The following is a 19,835-nucleotide window of genomic DNA, read 5'->3' on the forward strand; positions in this document are numbered from 1 at the left end:
GAACACTTAAAATGTAAAATAAGCACTTGAGAATCACACATTTTATTATGAAAAATACTAACATAGAGCTAATTATCTACTTTCATAGGGAAAAAAATATTTACACAAAGCATACTTTCTCTTTAGAACAGGGGTGAGGGACATCTATTGCTTTCCATTGTTATCTAACTTTTTAAGAAAAATTACATTATCCCAAGTTCCAAATGGTACACAACTGCCACCAAAATCAGTAGGAAATCTGTAAAGGTGGAAAGAAAAATTACTGGTCCATTAAGGAATAAACTGAAGTTATCTTCCTTTCCTTTGTGTTCCTTTTCCATGTTACAGAAAGAGAACAAACAGGAAATCAGAGGGCAAAGGATCTATAACTGATTTTGCCACACTTTATTTGTGTTAATCTGATGTAAATCACAAAACCTCTCCGAACCCTTTTTTTTACCTAGAAAATGAGAACGTTGGACAGGAAAAATCTGTAACTTATCTTTAAGCCCAAAGTTTCATCAGCTCTTTTGGTCTACGAAGTATTTTTTCCCTTTTATTCCCTATGGCAACCAGGATACATGAAGGTTCATAATGCAGGCTCTGGAATCAGATGCATTTAAGTTCAAACTGTGGCTCCGCTACTTACTAGGTGTGGTCTGGGGCCAGTTGAACCTTTTCAAGGCTTAGCCTTCATATTTGTAAAATGGGAATATGGGTACCTACCCCATAGAACAGAACAAATAAGTTTTAAGTGCATATGAATCACCTATGGATGTTGTTAAAATTCAGATTCAGATTCAGTGTGAGGTGATTCAGTGTGAGGGCCTGAGATTTTGCATTTCTAACAAGCTCTCAGGTGATGCTGATGTTCTGAGGACCACATTTTGGGTAGGACGGTCATAGTATATACAGGGTAAAATGGGGAAATAAGTATCTTTGTTGCAAAGAGTATATTAAAAATTAAGTAAAATAATATATAGAAAAGAAGTTAGCACAGTGCCTGGCACCTTCACTCAATAAATCGTAGCTATTATAACCCTATTAATCAGCCACAGTATAAAAGTGAAATTATTTGTATCTTTTGTCTTTTTTTTTTTGTGAGACAGAGTCTGACTCTGTCACCCAGACTGGAGTGCAGTGGTGTGATCCTGACTCACTGCAACCTCCGCCTCCCTGGTTCAAGCAATTCTCTGCCTTAGCCTCCTGAGTAGCTGGGATTTCAGACATCTGCCACCACGCCCAGCTAATTTTTATATTTTTAGTAGAGACAGGTTTCACCATCTTGGCCAGGCTGGTCTTGAACTTCTGACCTTGTGATCCACCTTGGCCTCTCAAAGAGGCTGGGATTACAGAAGTGAGCCACTACGCCCAGTTATTTGTAACTTTTATATTTTGTGGATAGTGCTTTATGCTTTCTTTTTATAACATTAAATACTGTATATTAAATATTAATCATGATACATTCATGATTTATTAATCTAGCTACAAAAACCAAAAGAGAGCGAGAGAGTTCCTCCAACCTGAGACAAATTCCAAAATACTATTCTCTTAAAAAAAAAAAAATGGCCAGGCACTGTGGCTCACACTTATAATCCCAGCACTTTGAGAGGCCGAGGCAGGTGGATTACCTGAGGTCAGGAGTTCAACACCAGCATGGCCAACATGATGAAACCCCGTCTCTACTAAAAAATACAAAATTTAGCCAGGCGTGGTGGCAGAGGCCTGTAATCCTAGCTACTCGGGAGGCTGAGACAGGAGAATATCTTGAACCTGGGAGACAGAGGTTCCAGTGAGCCAAGATCATCCCATTGCACTCCAGCCAGAGTGAGACTTGGTCTCCAAAACAAACAAACAAAAAAAAGCAAGGTATAAAAGTAGTATAGTACACTGTCACTTGTGCAATGTAAGGAGAAAAAGCAAATACAAGCATGTTTGCTTGTATACTCTACAAAAATCAAAAACAAAAATACTTGGTCAATGTTCATATATTGTTAAGATGTTAATTATACTAAAAATAATTGATAGATTCAACACAATCCCACTAAAAAAATCCCAGCAGCCAGGCCAGGCACAGTGGCTCATGTCTGTAACTGAAATACCCTAGCTTGGCTATAATGAATACATTTTAAACAATCCTGCTAACTCCATTTTGCCCATCCTGAGCTACGTAGGGCATTCTGTTCCGAATGTGGTCTGAGACACCTGGCATCTTTGTAACCAATTTTCTGAGATACAGGGCCCACTGGCCCTGTACATCCTGTATCTGCAACTGGGTAATTGTTACCCCACACTGCTACCCTACATCCTGAGTAAAGAAACCATTTTAAGTAGAACTTTTTGTTAGGCTCCCCTTCTCCCCTAACCTGCTCCTTTTGCTTCTGTAATAATCTGCTTACCACCCCCCAACCCTAAACTGGTATAAAAATATTAACTGCCCTTTGTTCTTGGCCCAGAGGTTTGAGCTCTAGCTGACTCTCAGACGCTGGCATAAAGGTGAACTCTCAACAAACTCAGTGTGTGGCGCTTCTGCTTAAACTCGCTTGGGTATAATATAATCCCAGCACTTTGGGAGGCCGAGGTGGGCGGATCACGAGGTCAGGAGTTCGAGACCAGCCTGGCCACTATGGTGAAACCCTGTCTCTACTAAACATACAAAAATTAGCTGGGTGTAGTGGTGCATGCCTGTAATCCCAGCTATGGGGAGGCTGAGGCAGAAGAGTGGCTTGAACCCAGGAGGTGGAGGTTGCAGTGAGCCAAGATCATGCCACTACACTCTGGCCTGGGTGACAGAGCAAGACTCTGTCTCGAAAAAAAAAAAAAATCCCAGCAGCCTTTTTTGTAGAAATTGACAAACTGGTTCTATATAAATGAAAATGCAAAGGAACAATGAATAACCAAAATAATTGTTAAAAACAACAAGGTTGGAGGACTTATCCGATCTTATCTAAAGACACTACTTAGCAACAAGTTATATAATAATCAAGACTTTTTCATATTGATGAAAAGAAACATACAGATCAACAGAACAGAATACAGTTAGATATAAACCCATATGTGTACAGTCAATTCGCCAAAGGTGCAAAGGCAATGTAATGGGGAAAAGAAAGTTTTTTTCAACAAATCATGCTGTATACTGGATCAAAAACAAAAAGGCAAAAAAAGAGAAAGAAGGATTATATAAAATAGCCAGAACACGCCAAGAAAGATGGTAGAAACCAGTCTAACAATATCAACAATTATAAAGTAATGTAAATAAATTAGGTTAGATACTGTCATGAGTGGCTAAAAAAAAGAGCAGAGTATAGCTATGTGGTTTACAATAAACACCTAAAACATTAAGAATCAGAAGGAGGCGTGGTGGCTCATGCCTGTAATCCCAGCACTCTGGGAAGCCGAGGCGGGTGGATCATGGGTTTAAGAGATCGAGACCACCCTGGCCAACACGGTGAAACCCCGCCCTGAATAAATATACAAAAATTAGCTGGGCGTGGTGGCACACACATGTAGTCTCAGTTACTCTGGAGGCTGAGGCAGGAGAATCGCTTGAACCAGGAGGCAGAGGTTGCAGTGAGACAAGATCGCGCCACTGCACTCCAGCCTGGTGACACAGTGAGACACCAGATCAGATTCCATTAAAACTTACATAGAATATTTTATAAATTCCTGTCAAGGGGTTGCTTGTCCTGAGCTGATTGCTTAAGTTAGTTTTTGACACCTAACAAGCAAGCAAGGTAGAAAAGAATAGCCAGATGGTTTAAAGGCCAGAGTTCCCAGAAGCCCCTCAAACAGGCAACTCCCAGGAGGAACCACTAAAGACATACGGACAAGTAGGAAACTGATTAAAATGTATCATCTTATTTCTGTTTAAATAGCCCTTCCAAGGTTCCATTTTGAAAGACTCTTGGAATAGCATAAAATACTGTCATATTATTTTTACTTCTCATGAACATTCTGTATTATGCCTTTATGACATATTTTTGGCACCTCAATTCTTACTTTTTTGAGATTGGGGTGCTTTCACAGCAGGTTTGTTAAGTAAGCACCAAACAAGTACTTGTGGCAGGGTACCTGATAGGCTTCAGCAGCTGAGGTTACCACCTGCTCCACCGCACCAACAACAAAGACTCCCTTCTTGATATGCTCCCTTAAGTACAGTCCAGCCGATGCAGAGTCCAGTAGGTCATATATCTGCTCATTGTAGATTTCAATAAAGGAACACTTACAAAGGAAACTCTTCCCAGCTCCAGCCTGTAAAAAAGAAGCCTTGTTTAGTTACATTACTTTCACGTGTTCATAGGTAGTTTTCGTGACCATTAATTTTGCACTTGCTTCTCAAGATGTAAATTTTTTATACTGTTATCCTTTAACACAATATAAGATGCCTAAAAACAAAGATAATATAGGTAACTAGTTTTAACACATCATTATATTTTAGAGCTGCATCAAACTGTGGTTCCAGGTACCCTAGAGGCTTCCATAGGTGACTGGGAATTAATATGGGGAGAGGAGAATTGAGCAGTCCAGTTGGGAAATTCCATTTTTGTCTGTCTTATATATTGAATGTCCTCATAAAGTTTTATTTAAAACAAGTGTTATGCTCTTCAAACGACTGAAAATAATTTATTTTAAAAGACTTTATAGAATTTTTAACCACAGAAATGCATGGGCACTAAATTACTTCACTGCCACACAATTTGTTTGTCTAACTTCAGTGTTCGAGATAGGGGATTTCTGCAAAGGAGTAAGTGGTAAACCAATGTTATATATCAGTTTCCTTGGTACACAAGTAATGGAACATAAAACACTAATGGTTCTAAGCCCAGAATTCACCAAGCTAAAGCAGCACAATTGTGAGAAGACCCAATCTGGGAGCAAATGCAAGAGGAAAGACCACATCCCCAAGGTAATGGAGCCACACCACATGTGGAGCAAAGAGATCATGGGAAGGCAGTAGCAGGTGCTACAAAGGTGGTAAGGATGAGCCCATCACTGCTGGATGTCATGAGGATTTAGGAACACTTGCAGTCACCTGTTAAGTACAGGTAGATGATTAGGCTTACTGTATTAATGTATCTGTCTTCCTCAGTAGAGATTTTCTTTACAGTTTCTCTCTTGCAAAATCTTTTTTTGAGAGCCTCAGAAGCACTATTTTCCTTTCTTGAAAACCAACAATTTGGGATAAAGGATAATGCCCGTTTTATAAATTAAAAACTCAATTGAGATAAAACAACTCAGAATCCTTAATATTATCCTTAGAATTGAAAGGTTTTTTTATACGACACTAGTCTATTCACATTGTAGAGTACCATCCATGCTCCTCCATCTATCATGAGCTAATTATCAGTAGCTACCTACTCAAAATTAGACATTTCATAGAACCACTTTGTTTTTACATTAATTTTTACCTTTTCTTTTTCACGATCAATTAAGGAAAACAAATACTCAAAACTTCGTGGAATTACTCCTCTCAGGTTATGAGAAAAATTATCAGATTCAGATGGTCCTAAAAAATGGAAGAAAAAAAAAATAAAACCACTGGATTTGTATTCTATTCCAAGAGTCTTTCAAAATGGCAATTTATACAGAAATAAGATGATATACTCTATGATCAGTTTCCTACTTGTGCTCCAAACAAGTTAAATTTAAGTCTGTGGGAGATAGCATAATAGAAACTTATGTCATTGGGACTGAAGAAAAGGCCCACAGTAGCCACCAATCAATTTTTTAAAATAGCTGTTGTTAATAAACAAACAAACAAACAAACAAAATCCATCTAGGCATTAAGCTTGAAACTTTTCCAACTGCCAGGTACCAAAATCTGCAGAAATAAATAATTGTAGGCCGGGTGCGGTGGCTCAAGCCTGTAATCCCAGCACTTTGGGAGGCCGAGGCGGGTGGATCACGAGGTCAAGAGATTGAGACCATCCCGGTCAATATGGTGAAACCCCGTCTCTACTAAAAATACAAAAAATTAGCTGGGCATGGTGGCGTGTGCCTATAATCCCAGCTACGCAGGAGGCTGAGACAGGAGAATTGCCTGAACCCAGGAGGCGGAGGTTGCGGTGAGCCGAGATCGTGCCATTGCACTCAAGTCTGGGTAACAAGAGGGAAACTGCATCTCAAAAAAAAAAAAAAAAAAAATTGTACATTATTTATTGCAGCACATTTGGTCTCATAGACTGACCTGTTCTCCAGGCCTTGGCCCTATAGTGTGACCATAGGCTAATTACTAAATCCCTCTTAAGCTACAGAGTTCTCAATTATAAAATGGGGATAACGACGGTAATAAATACTGCATCGGGTTATTGGAAAGAATTAACTGAGAACGTAAAGGTAAAGCACTTAGTGCAGTGTTAGTGCTTTAAATACATTAGAAAAATCAGGATTAGCTGGTTGATTTTTTTTTAATTGTGCGGTAAGGCCAGGCGCGGGGGCTCACGCCTGTAATCCCAGAACTTTGGGAGGCCAAGGCAGGCGGATCACCTGAGGTCAGGAGTTCGAGACCACCCTGGCCAACATGGTGAAACCCCGTCCATAAAATAAAAATAAAAAATAAAATTGTGCAATAAAAGCCAAGCTGGTATAAAAACTGCTGTAAGAATATATTTCTATGTAGACAGAAAAATGCAGAGCCTCTATTTAATTACATTGGGAAAAGAAAGAGATATGAGTGGATATGTAAATAGCAAGATTCTAAGGAACATGCAGATAATTTTACATCATTTTCCTGTTGAAGGATATATTATACAAAGATCAATTTGCTATGGTATGTTTGACTCCAATTCTCAAGTTGAAATTTGATCCCCACCATTGGAGGTGCAGCCTCCTGGGACAAGTTTGGGTCATGGAGTGTGGTATGACCTCTCATGAAAGGCTTGGTGCCATTCTCATGGCAGTGAATTCTCGTATTTCCCAAGAGAACTAGTTGTTGGAGAGAGCATGGCACCTCCTCATGTCAGTCTGTTTGTCTCTCTCTCTCTCTCTCTCTCTCTCTCTCTCTCTCGCTTTCCTCTCTCACCATATAATCCCTACATGCCTCTTCCCTTTGTCTTCTGCCATGCTGCTTCCACTCACGGCAGAAGTATTTTCTCTCTCTCTCTTTCTATCTCTCGCTTTCCTCTCTCACCGTATAATCGCTGCATGCCTGTTCCCCTTTGTCTTCTGCCATGAGTGGAAGCAGCATGAGGCCCTCACCAGAAGCTGAGTAGATGCTGGTGCCATGCTTCTTGTATGACCTGCAGAGCTGTGAGCCAAGTAAAACTCTTTTCTTCATAAATTACCCAGCTTCAGGTATTCCTTTACGGCAACACAAACAGACTAAGACAAACAGTCAACAAATTTTTAATTACCTTCAGCATCTGTTGCCTAGCCCACTGCAACAGCTCCTAATCCTGCTCTAACCCCAATAGTTTTTATTTCATTTAGCTGCCTGAGTAATCCTTTTAATTATATATCAGATCATGCACTTTCTATTTATTTTAAAAAAGAACTCTTCCAATAATGTTATAACATATTTAAAACAAAATCCTCACCAGGGCCTATATGACCTGGCCCTAGGGTATAGCTCCAACTTCCCTTGTACCAGCCCCTTATCCTGGAAAACTCCACCTTCAATGGGTCCTCTGCTGTTCCCCAAACATTCTGGAGTGTGCACCCACCCCCAGGGCCTATGCCAGTGCTGTTCCTCTGCCTGTAAGGTTATTCTCTCGGACAGTCGCATGGTTCACTCTCATTTTACTTAGTAACTCCAAAGGTCACCTCCTGAGAGGTCTTTCCTGACCCACCACCTAAAAGAGCACCCCTCTACTTTTTTCCATCCCTGTACATTGCCTTCTTTTTCTTCATAGCATTTATTACCTCTGGTATAATTTCTAGACATATACTTGCTTTTAATTGTATATCCCCCTGCCTGAGAATCAGAAGTTCCACAAGAGCCAAGACATTGCCTTGTATTCAAGTATACCAACAGTGTCTTGAAGAGTGCTGGGCATACTGTTACTACAGCTATTCAATTATTTGTTGTTGTTAATAACCTTAGAGAGAGGAAGACCTTTCTTACTACAACTCACAAGTCAGAAGCCATTAAAGAAGAAAAAGAACCCAGGTGCAGTGGCTCATGCCTGTAATCCCAGCATTTTGGGAGGCCGAGGCAGGAGGATCACTTGAGGTTGGGAGTTCGAGACCAGCCTGGGCAACATGGTAAAACCCCATCTCTACTAAAAACATAAAAATTAGCCAGGCATGGTGGCATGTGCCTATAATACCAGCTACTTGTGAAGCTGAGGCTAAAGAATCGCTTGAACCGGGGAGCAGAAGTTGCAGTGAGCCAAGATTGCACCACTATGTTCCAGCCTGGTTGATAGAGGGAGGCTCCATTTCAAGAATAAAAAAAAAAAAAAAGAAGAAGAAAAAGAAAAGAAACAAATTCAGCCATGTAAAACAAAATTTTAGCATAGGAAAAAAAAAAAAACTTAAGTAAGTCCAAAGACAAATGGAAAATCTAGAGAAAAATCTGGAATCCATATCATGGAAAAAAGGCTAACTTCTCTATTTTATAAAGAATATCCACAAATGAGTAAGAAAAAGTCAAGCTAATTTTTTAAATGGGAAAAAAAAAGCCTTCAACAGAGAGGCTACGGATATATTGAATAAACATATGAAAGATATTCAAATGTCAATAGAAATAAACACACAATTAGATAATACTATAGATACTTGAGAATGGCTAAAATTTTAAAAATTGACAATTTCAGATTAAGTATAAGGAAGTGGAGCAATTGAAACTTCCATATACTATTGAGATAAACACTTTGGGAAACTGTTGGGCAGAATCTACTAAATCTAAATATACACATATCCTATGATCCAGCAATTCTCCTGGATACATATACAACAGAAATTATTTCAAAAGACACAAGAAAAGATGTTCACAGCAACATTTCTCTTATGGTTGAAAAGTTGAAATAATCCAAATATCTATCAACAGTAGACTGGAAAATGTGTAGTATTAATACAATAATACGTTATACAGTAATGGAAATAAAATACGACTACACATAACAATGTGAGTGAATCGCAGAAACTTAATCCTAAAAGACACCAGAAACAAAAGATACACAATAAAACATTATTTGTAGAGGTTCAAAAACAAGCAATACTAATGATGACAGAAATCAGAGTAATTGGCATTCCAGGGGACAGGGTTTGGGTTATTTACTGACCAGGAGTCTTGATCCTGTTAGTGGTTACACAGGTGTATAAATATATACAAATTCATTCAGTCCTACTGAAAAACTGTTTATTGAGCACCACTCTGTGCCAGGCATTGAGCTGGGGAATATCGCTGCAAACATGATTAACACATGGACTTTGCTAGCAAAGAACTCAAAACCTGGCAGAAGCCTACAGAATTTCCCTAAGTTCAAGAGATCAACATCATATATAAAAATTATGCCTTTCCCCAAAATGTTGTAGGTTACTGTTATCACAGAAAGAGTAGATTAAGCCAGCAGAAGTTAATCTTTAATTTACTTACCCATCATAGTAAATGTCTTCCCTGAGCCAGTCTGTCCACTGTAAAAAATAATGTTTTACAAGTTATTTTTATACATAAAATTAAGATTGCTCCTATTATAATACAGTCTACTAGTGTATAAGTTTTCTCCACAAAAAGTTAGCTTATTTTCTTTCCATTTTTAAATTCTATTAGATAAAAAAATGAATGATCCTTTTTCTCCAATCTCCCTAAAACGAGCTAATCGCTGTTAACCAATAAATGCTTCTATATTACACAAATATAGCCATCAGAGTTTTCATTTAATTTTCAGTTACAAAAATTGGGATGATGCTCTTCATACTGCTTTGGAACCTGTTTTTCCCTTAATTTTATCTCAGATATCTTTCTAGATCAGCAAATAGAGGTCTGCCTTGTTATTTTAAATAGCTACACAATATTCCATGGGTTTGGGATCATGTAGCATCTTGTAGCACCATAATTTATTTAACCAAAATCAAATGAACTTTTGTTTCCAATTTTTGCTATGCTAAGTAATACAGCATTTCCTTTCCTAAACTGTCTTTAAAAGATACTAATATCTCTTCGTTAAATATAAAGCAATAAAAAATCTTATGCTATAGGTTTTTGTGCAGTGTCATATTTCCTGTTACCCACTTAAAAGAAACAAGAGAAACAAAAAACTAAAAGTAAAAACTTGAAACTGGGCATGATGGTATGTGCCTGTAGTTCCAGCCACTGAGGAGGCTGAGGTAGGAAGACAGCTTGAGCCCCGGAGTTCCAGGCTGTGGCACACTATAATCACGGCTGTGGATAGCCATTGCACTCCAGGACAGGGCAGCATAACAAGACCCCATCTTAAAAATAAAAAATAAAAATAAAAAATAAAAAATAAAAAAGTTGCATTTTAAAGATATCAATCAGGATGTCAAATGACTTTAGCTTAGATTCACATCAAAAATAGAAAATTTTGGATTTACTTTTTCCTTAAATGCCTCCCAAAACTAGAAAACAGTATGCTATAGTTTTTTTTATCTCCTTCTTCTGGAAGAAGAGGGAAAAGAGTTCTTTAGTAACTCAGAATGAGAAATGGATATCTTTGAATCCCCTACAAATAGGGTAATCCTATAGATTATTGTCCAAACAGGTACTTGAGAGTGAAGAGGACACTATTAATAATGACTCAACAATTGGTGTTGTCCTCAGTAAACCAGACAGTGTACCCACCCTGCCAGTAACTCAAATACTGATTTCTCTCCAAGTGTTTTCTCATTTGTACCCACAACTAACAAAAGCAATTTTCTTTTTATTTTTTGGGGGGTTGGAGTCCTGCTGTGTTGCCCAGGCTAAAGTGCAGTGGTGCAATCTCGGCTCACCGCAACCTCCGCCTCCAGGGTTCAAGCGATTCTCTTGCCTCAGCCTCCCGAGTAGCTGGAACTACAGGCATGGACCACCATGCCCAGCTAATTTTTGTATTTTTAGTAGAGACGGGGTTTCACCTTGTTGACCAGGATGGTCTTGATCTCTTGACCTCGTGATCCACCCGCCTCAGCCTCCCAAAGTGCTGGAATTACAGGTGTGAGCCACTGCGCCCAGCCCCAATTTGTGTTGTTTTAAGCTGCGAAGTTTGTGGTAATTCGTTACAACAGCAACAGGAAAATAATGTACCATGTATAAAAACACCTTCAACAACTTACTACGCAAAGATGGTACCATTATAACCGCTCATGCAAGATTCCACAATGCTTTTAGCCACAGTTGAGAATACAGACTCCTACAAACATAAGAACCAAAAATGTTAACATTTCACAAAAATGAAAACATTTTTCCTAAATTACATTCTACAGTGTAACAGTAAAAATTGCTTAGTAATAATAACATGAATTAACATCCACTACAGAAAAAAGGCTAATCTATCTAAGATGATAAAACTTTAAACATAATTACATCTATTAATCTCCTATACAACTATAGATTTAAAGCACACAAAATTAAACTTTATACAGAATTTTGTATAGCATATTGCATGTAGATATTGTACTGGTATTAGCATAAATAAATGGCAGTGTATCTTCAGTGATTTTTTTCATAAGTTTGCATTGAATAGTCAATACCTCCATTTTATTTTCATTTTTACCTATAAGTAGATGCTATCTTATTAAGAATACAAGAACTCCCAAACCTACATTGTCTATTTTTATTTATTTATTTATTTGAGACAGAGTCTCAATGTGTTGCCAGGCTGGAGTGCAGTGGCACCATCTCAGCTCCCTTCAACTTCCTCTGCCTGCCTGGTTCAAGTGATTCTCCTGCCTCAGCCTCCCAAGTAGCTGTGATTACAGGTGCCCACAACCACACCTGGCTATTTTTTGTATTTTTAGCAGAGACAGGGTTTTACCATGTTGGCCAGGCTGGTCTTGAAGTCCTGACCTCAGGTGATCCACCTGCCTTGGCCTCCCAAAGTGCTGGAATTACAGGCATGAGCCACTGTACCCAGCCACAAATTTACACTGTTTAATACAGTGGCCATGAGCCACAAGTGACTACTGAGTCCATGAAAAGTGGCTAATCCAAATTGAGACATGCCATAAGTATAAAATACACACCAGATTTGAAAGACCAAGTATAAAAAAAAGAATGGGAAATATCTCATTAATAATTTACTTTACTTTGATTACATGTTCAAATATTTTTGATATATTGGGTTATTAAAACATATTATTAAGACTGGGCATGGTAGCTCACGCCTGTAATCCCACCACTCGGGAGTCTGAGGCAGGTGGATCACCTGAGGTCAGAAGTTCAAGACCAGCCTGGACAACATGGTGAAACCTCATGTCTACTAAAAATACAAAAATTAGACAGGTGTGGTGGCAGGCACCTGTAATCCCAGCTACTTGGGAGGCTAAGGCAGGATAATCGTTTGAACCTTGGAGGCGGAGGTTGCAGTGAGCCGAGATCATGTCACTGTATTCCAGCCTGGGTGACAGAGCAAGACTCTGTCTCTCTCTCTCTGTCTCTCTGTCTTTCTCTCTCAATCTCAGCCTCCTGCGTTCAGGCAATTCTCCTGCCTCAGCCTCCTGAGTAGCTGGGATTACACACATGCGCCACCATCCCCAGCTAATATTTTGTATTTTTAGTAGAGATGGGGTTTCACCATGTTGACCAGGATGGTCTCGATCTCTTGACCTCGTGATCCACCCACCTCAGCCTCCCAAAGTGCTGGGATTATAGGCGTGAGCCACCGTGCCCAGCCCCCTTTTCACTTTCTAAAAAAAATATGGGTACTAGCTGGGCATGGTGGCTCACATATGTAATCCCAGCACTTTGGGAGGCTGAGGCAGGTGGATCATCTGAGTTTAGGAGTTCAAGACCAGCCTGGCCAACATGGTAAAATCATGTTTCTACTTAAAATATAAAAATTATCCAGGGGTGGTGGTGCGCATCTGTAGTCCCAGCTACTCAGGGGGCTGAGACAGGAGAAACTCTTGAACCCAGGAGTTGGAGGTTGCAGTGAGCCAAGATCAGTCCACTGCACTCCAGCCTGGGCGACAAGACCTAGACTCTGTCTCTAGATAAATAAAACACGGGTACTAGAAAATTTAAAATTATATATCTGATTATTTTATATTTCTACTGGCCAGCGATGCCCCAGATAAAAAAAGATCCAAAGACCTGAATGTCAGACCAAAAACATCCATATGTATAAGGGAATACTGAAGATCTGTGATGGGCTGGGTGCAGTGGCTCACCCCTGTAATCTCAGCACTTTGAGAGGCCAAGGTAGAAGGACTGCTTTAGGATAGGAGATTGAGACCAGCCTGGGTAACATAGCAAGACTCCATCTCTACAAAAAATTTAAAATTTAGCTGGGCATAACTGAGATTTATCCTGGAATGAAAAAAAATTAGCCAAGCATAGTAGCACATGCCTGTAACCACAGTTAGGAGGCTAAGCAGGAGGATCACTTAAACACTCCAGACTCGGCGACAAAGCAAGACTCCATCTCTTTTAAAAAAAAAAAAAAAAAAAAAGATCTATGCTGTTCAGTATAGTAGCCATTAGCTATAGGTAGCTATTTAGATTTAAATTAATTAAACAAGACTTAAAAGTCAGCTCTTCAGTCACCCACCATTGCTTTAGGACAGGAGATTGAGACCAGCCTGGGTAACATAGCAAGACACACACATCTGAGGCACTGAATTTTAAATTTGATTTAATTTTAATTAAACTTATATAGTCACATGTAGCTAGAGGCTATTGTAACAGATAGGATAGATACAGAACATTTCCATGACGGCAGAAAGCTCTATTGGATAGCACTAACTAGGTCTTAATTAAGTTGACCTTAATTAGAAAAGCAGTTGTTGACATCATGGTAATCCTAATTCCTTAGATTAGGTAGTTCAATGGTACTTCTTAATCATCCACTGGATCTGAAAAGTACATCTCCACTAACCTCCAGTGCCTGAGATGCACAAGACACATGTTGCTGTTGAGCACTTTTAATATGGTTAGTTTGTATGAGGAACTGACTTTCCAGTTTTATTTAATTAAGTTAAATCAAAATAGCCACATATAACTTATGGCTACTACACTCAACATCACAGACTTTTTTTTTTTAAGAGATGGAGTATTGCTCTGTTGCTGAGGCTGGAGTGCAGTGGCACCATCATAGCTCACTGCAGCCTCAAACTCCTGGGCTCAAGTGATCCTCCGGCCTTAGCCTCCCAAGTAGTTGGGATTACAGGCATGTGTCACTATGCCCATAATTTCCTGTCACTTAGTAGGAAAAAAAAAAAGGAGCTTTGGTCATTCTGCTACAAAGTTTGATGAAAAAGGAAGAAACTATTTAACAAAATTAGGTTTAAAATATTTATGGAATGTCTGAGTTTCCTTATTTTAAATGGATGAAACTAAAGAGTCCAGCCCAGAAATGAAATTCTTAAGAAATAATGAAGGTTTATATATTCCAGGTAAAAAGTTAAGTTTCCAGCAAGGCATGGGGGCTCATGCCTGTAATTCCAGTACTTTGGGAGGCCGAGATGGGCAAATCATGAAATCAGGAGATCGAGACCAAACTGGCCAACATGGTGAAACCCCATCTCTAATAAAAATACAAAAATTAGCTGGGCATAGTGGCACACGCCTGTAGTTCTAGCCAATCGGGAGTCTGAGGCAGGAGAATCATTGGAACCCAGAGGTGGAGGTGGCAGTGAGCCAAGACCGCACCACTACTCTAGCCTGTCAACAGAGCAAGACTCCACCTCAAAAAAAAAAAAAAGTTAAGTTTCCAATTATCATTACCTGAGTGGTATCCACATCTGCAACATGATCAAACGTAAAAATCTTGGGCTCAGGATTGGAGTGCAGCCGGAGACTCGTGGAGGAGAGCACAGATAAGCATAAGTTCTGCTCCCCATCAGCTGATCCAGATCTTTCTGCAGGAGGACGAATTCGCACAAAAACTATGATGGCATCACCTTCATTACTAAAGACAAAAAAAAAAAAAAAAAAAAGTAACAGCTAAGTTTATTGAAGAAGGAAGAAAACTGAAAAAGGATCCAAGTCTATTATTGCCTGTAATGTTTCTGTAATGAGTTTCTCCAACAAAGTCCAAGACATACCCCATACGAATTTATGTTTTTTTTTTTTGTTTTTTTTTTTTTTGAGATGGAGTTTCACTTTTGTTGCCCAGGCTGGAATACAATGGTGTGGTCTTGGCTCACTGCAACCTCTGCCTCCCCATTAGTTGGGATTATAGGAACCTGCCATCATACCCAGCTAACTTTTGTATTTTTAGTAGAGATGAGGTTATATCATGTTGTCCAGGCTGGTCCCCAACTCCTGACCTCAGGTGATCTGCCCACCTTGGCCTCCCAAAATGTGGGATTACAGGTGTGAGCCCCCACGCCAGGCCAAATTTACCTCTTTTTAAAAAGTCTCACATGACCCATACCCTTTATTGATTTAATTCACAACAGGCACCTTCACAACCCTTTACTTGAACTCAAAGGGAGTGTGAGTTCATTTCATGGAGTTCCAAGTACTGCGTGTCTCTCATTTTCCTCTTACTAGCAGTAAGAAATAAGTCATTCCAGAGGAGAATTATGCTATTGATTCCATCATTTGCCTGGAAAAGTGAGAAGACAGGGGGACTATGCGATTTTCCCAAATTTCCAGTTGGTTGCTAAATGGTTGTTTTAAGAATATTCCATCCCTAGTTCTTTTGGAGCTCATCAAGAATATTTTTCTTACCTTGATTGGTTAGACTGACCATCTGTCACACTGCGTAACTCAGCTAGAAAAAAAAAGGCATTAAAAGTCATTTAAGTTGACATATGGAAATCTCATTCTTCTCTACCATGCTCCTAGGTTGCCTACATTCAGCCTCCTCAGATCCCTGACATCAACAATGTGACGCTCCACAGCCCAGGCTTTGATCCTATTCTCATTCTATCCCAACCCATTATACCATGATACTTAGTCTCCTGGTGATACAGACAGGAGACAACCAAATGCCGCCCAGGTCATTGTGCACAGGGGGCTTGCCAAAACATGACCACAGCGAAAAAAAATCCGTCCTTCAACACATGCATAGTAAGAGAAATAAATCAATGTGGAGTGGCTTAGACTAAGGGCCTACCTGTGCACTGGGAGAATGGGGTGGAACCACCTGGAATTTCTGACTTAGGCAGGGGGAAAAGCCTGGACTCTTCAGCTGGTGTGTTGTGGCCTGGTATTCAATCTGTGAGGTGGGAGCCTTTTGGCAGGACCCCCTTTTTTCATTGAGAGTTTTCTTTTAATAAATTCTGCTCTTCTTACCTTTCAATGTGTCCATGTGCCTAATTTCTCCTGCTCATGCAACAAGAACCTGGATTTTAGCAGAGCTAAGGAGCTAAAAATCCGGCATCATTTTGGTGGCCCGTATGGGGACATGAGTAAGGTGAGCAAAATGTGAACCAAAAATATTTTTCCCTCGTTTCTGAGCCTTCCTGTCCTCGGACTTCTTCTGAGAGTAGAGAAAACTGCATACCCCTGTACCCCCCATCACTTTCAGGGGTGGGGAATGTCGGCCTTTTTCCAACCCAGCCTTTTCTGTAGCATTTTCCTTCTCTTTTTTTTGAGACTGTAATGGCACCTATCTTTTCTTTTACAATACTGAGGGTGTTCTACTCTCAACCCAACGGCTGCAGGCACGCTTGTAGGATAGACAGCAAGCAGCAGCTCCTTGCACCTCTCTCCTCCAGGGTGGGGCCAGGACGCATAGCCCAAGGGCCCTGCTTGGCTGATAGCTAGCATTTCCCACTACATGCTCAAAGAGTCTTCTCCTCCCCTAGCGGAGGGGCCCAGCTAGGTCTGATCCCCAGGAAGAAATAGTGATTAAAGATTTCTCTCCTGTTGGAGAAACCATTTGCATAAGAATAAGAGGTTCTTCCTTCAGGCATCTTCCCAGCCCAGCAGTTAAGCTTTTTTTTCTTTTTTCCACCAGGGGTTAACATTCTTTTTTTCTTTTTTTCCTTTTTCAACGGGGTATTAACTGTCCATTTTTTCCTTTTTTCACTAGGGGTTAGCTTTTACATCTTCTTTTTTTTTTTTTTTTTTCCTTTTAGAAGATGAAGGTTTCAATTATGAAAAAAGAATCTGTGAGGTTGGGCTTAAGCTATAGTCAATCTGGTGTAATCTGCCATGTCTTTCTGTATGGTTCTGTCATAAAGAGGGGTACCTTAGGATGGGATCCTCGCCTAGGACTCCATAGATCCACTGTTCAAACCAGCCTGGCAAACTGGTCAATGGCAAACTTTGCTGTAGGCCTCCATCTTGTTTTATGTCCTGGAAAGCGTGGCCTGTAACTACGTGTCCGGTGCTTTGTTTTAGCCTCTGCCATTTTATAATGCGGCCTAGGTTCAATCCTGGCTTGAAGAATAAATCCTTTCTGATTTGATATCTGTGTGACCTTTGCCATTTGTTGATTCTCTTCACCTCCATGAATCACCTTGAATATTCCTTTCTCTGACTACCTGGGAGGTTACCTTTGGTAAAGTTTGGGCAGAAATGCTGGCCACTTAGCATGGCTAATGTTGGGTAATAAGGGATTAAAAGGATTTTCTTAAAAAGGGCTCAGCTTAGTTCAAGGTGGATACCCAAGTTATAGTATATATTTTTCTCTTCTTGGATCTTATTTTGCTGGGGAAGGGTTTTTTTTATTTTTTTTCCCCTCAGTCAACTGAATTCTTTGTCTCCATTTTGTCTTGCTACTCTTTTTTTTTTTTTTTTTTTTTTTTGAGACGGAGTTTCGCTCTTGTTACCCAGGCTGGAGTGCAATGGCGTGATCTCAGCTCACCGCAACCTCCGCCTCCTGGGTTCAGACAATTCTCCTGCCTCAGCCTCCTGAGTAGCTGGGATTACAGGCACGTGCCACCATGCCCAGCTAATTTTTTGTATTTTTAGTAGAGACGGGGTTTCACCATGTTGACCAGGATGGTCTTGATCTCTTGACCTCGTGATCCACCCACCTCGGCCTCCCAAAGTGCGGGGATTACAGGCGTGAGCCACCACGCCCGGCCCTGTCTTGCCACTCTTAATGCACACATGAGGGGCCCTAAGATAATTTCTGATGGCCTTAAGACTCCTTGGGAAAACAGAAAAACTCCATGGATTCCATTTTGTAATTTGTTTTCCTAATGGAGTCCCAGGAATTGGATCCCTTTCAAAATCTGATTTTGTCTTCCAACAATACCAGTTTACTAGGCCCTAGAAACTATATGCTCTCTTAGCCCTGCTCTTAAACGGCCCCACTCAGAGGCCAGTTAGGAAAGTGATGAACAGAAAATCTTATAGCTACTGGATCTTCTTCTGCATGGGTAGTTATATATGTGTTGTGTATGTGTGATGTCCATTAAAAAAAGTGTTCCAATTAATTGGCTTAAAGGAAAATAAGCACTTAGATCAAATATTTCTTAAACAACAAAAAAAAAGCTGTGGTTCCTTTTAGTTCACGTGACTTTAATCTTTGAGAAATAAAAACAGCCTTAAAAATTATTGATAAGCTACTCCACCCCGGCTGCCAGACCAGAAGCACACCACTGGAACTTGATCCTGCTCCTCTGGGTTGAAACCCGGGTGCCACCAAGATGCTGGCTTACCACTCTTCTCTCATGGATCCTGACACCAAACTCACTGGAAACATGGCACTGTTACCCAGAAGTCAATTCAAAGGACCTGCCCCCAGAGAGACAAAAGATACAGATATTGTGGATGACACCATCTATTACTTCAAGGCCAATGTCTTCTTCAAGAACTATGAAATTAAGAATGAAGCTGATAGGACCTTGATATATATAACTCTCTACATTTCTGAGTGTCTGAAGAAACTCCAAAAGTGCAATTCCAAAAGTCAAGGTGAGAAAGAAATGTATACACTGGGAATCACTAATTTTCCCATTCCTGGAGAATCTGTTTTTCCACTTAATGCGATTTATGCCAAACCTTCAAACAAACAGGAAGATGAAGTGATGAAAGCCTATTTACAACAGCTAAGGCAAGAGACTGGACTGAGCCTTTGTGAGAAAGTTTTCAACCCTCAGAATGATAAACCCAGCAAGTGGTGGACTTGCTTTATGAAGAGACAGTTCATGAAGAAGAGTCTTTCAGGACCTGGACAGTGAAGGGAGCTCAGGCAGCCACCATCTCCAGAGCCCTGGGCAGCATTTTCCAGCAAGATACACACAATCTTTTTGCCTTTATTTCATAAAGTTTTATACAGAAGAGAGAAGAGCATGTCTTTACTTAAAAAACTCTTGATCAAGAATTCAGGTAGGAGAAAAAAGAAAGTGTGTTATCAAGGGTGATTTGAAATTTTCTGCTGTATTAGGCTGGCATTTAATAAGAATAAGTAATAATAAAGAAATTTCTAACAGCAAAAAAAAATTATTGATAAAATGCAGATATCATCAAAATGTACATTTTTGCCTAGGGTTAAAGGATTGTTTTGAATTTGGTAAGATAAAGCTAAATGTTTAAACAAGTTGTGGAAGGTCTGTAAAAATTAATCTCAGAAAAAAAATTCCTAATGTTAACATACTGACTAAATTCAGAGGGGTATTATATGGCTTTTCCATAAATTAAGCATTGAAATAAAAGCACAACAAGGTTCTCTTAAGGCACTAATCTGCTCTTTAGGAAAAATCTGTAAAGGGTTATAAAAGGTTTTTGCTTTTTAAAATTTCTGAGTCATCATTTTGGAAAAATAACTTATGGTAATCTGGAATTCTCATTCATAACATCAAGTTTCAGACCTCTAACATATTCAATGGGCTTCCCAAAGTTAAACTTCAGT

At 39.7% G+C, this 19,835-nt stretch overlaps 1 protein-coding gene and 1 pseudogene across 1 annotated transcript in view; one reads left to right on the top strand and one right to left on the bottom strand.

The window, feature by feature from the left end:
- Positions 1 to 19,835, bottom strand: part of KIF15 (kinesin family member 15) — a 73,977-nt gene that overhangs the window by 48,510 nt on the left and 5,632 nt on the right. The window contains exons 2-7 of the mRNA XM_003926232.4: positions 15,755 to 15,797; positions 14,804 to 14,987; positions 11,194 to 11,270; positions 9,518 to 9,555; positions 5,388 to 5,485; positions 4,051 to 4,230 (exon numbers count right to left, since the gene is read on the bottom strand). Of these exons, the coding sequence (XP_003926281.2) occupies positions 4,051 to 4,230; positions 5,388 to 5,485; positions 9,518 to 9,555; positions 11,194 to 11,270; positions 14,804 to 14,987; positions 15,755 to 15,797 (620 nt within the window). The remainder of the gene's footprint in view (positions 1 to 4,050; positions 4,231 to 5,387; positions 5,486 to 9,517; positions 9,556 to 11,193; positions 11,271 to 14,803; positions 14,988 to 15,754; positions 15,798 to 19,835) is intronic.
- On the top strand, positions 18,560 to 19,244 carry LOC101046611 (actin-related protein 2/3 complex subunit 3 pseudogene; annotated as a pseudogene).

This window comes from Saimiri boliviensis, chromosome 8, assembly GCF_048565385.1.
Source record: "Saimiri boliviensis isolate mSaiBol1 chromosome 8, mSaiBol1.pri, whole genome shotgun sequence".
NCBI classification, from domain to species: Eukaryota; Metazoa; Chordata; class Mammalia; order Primates; family Cebidae; genus Saimiri; species Saimiri boliviensis.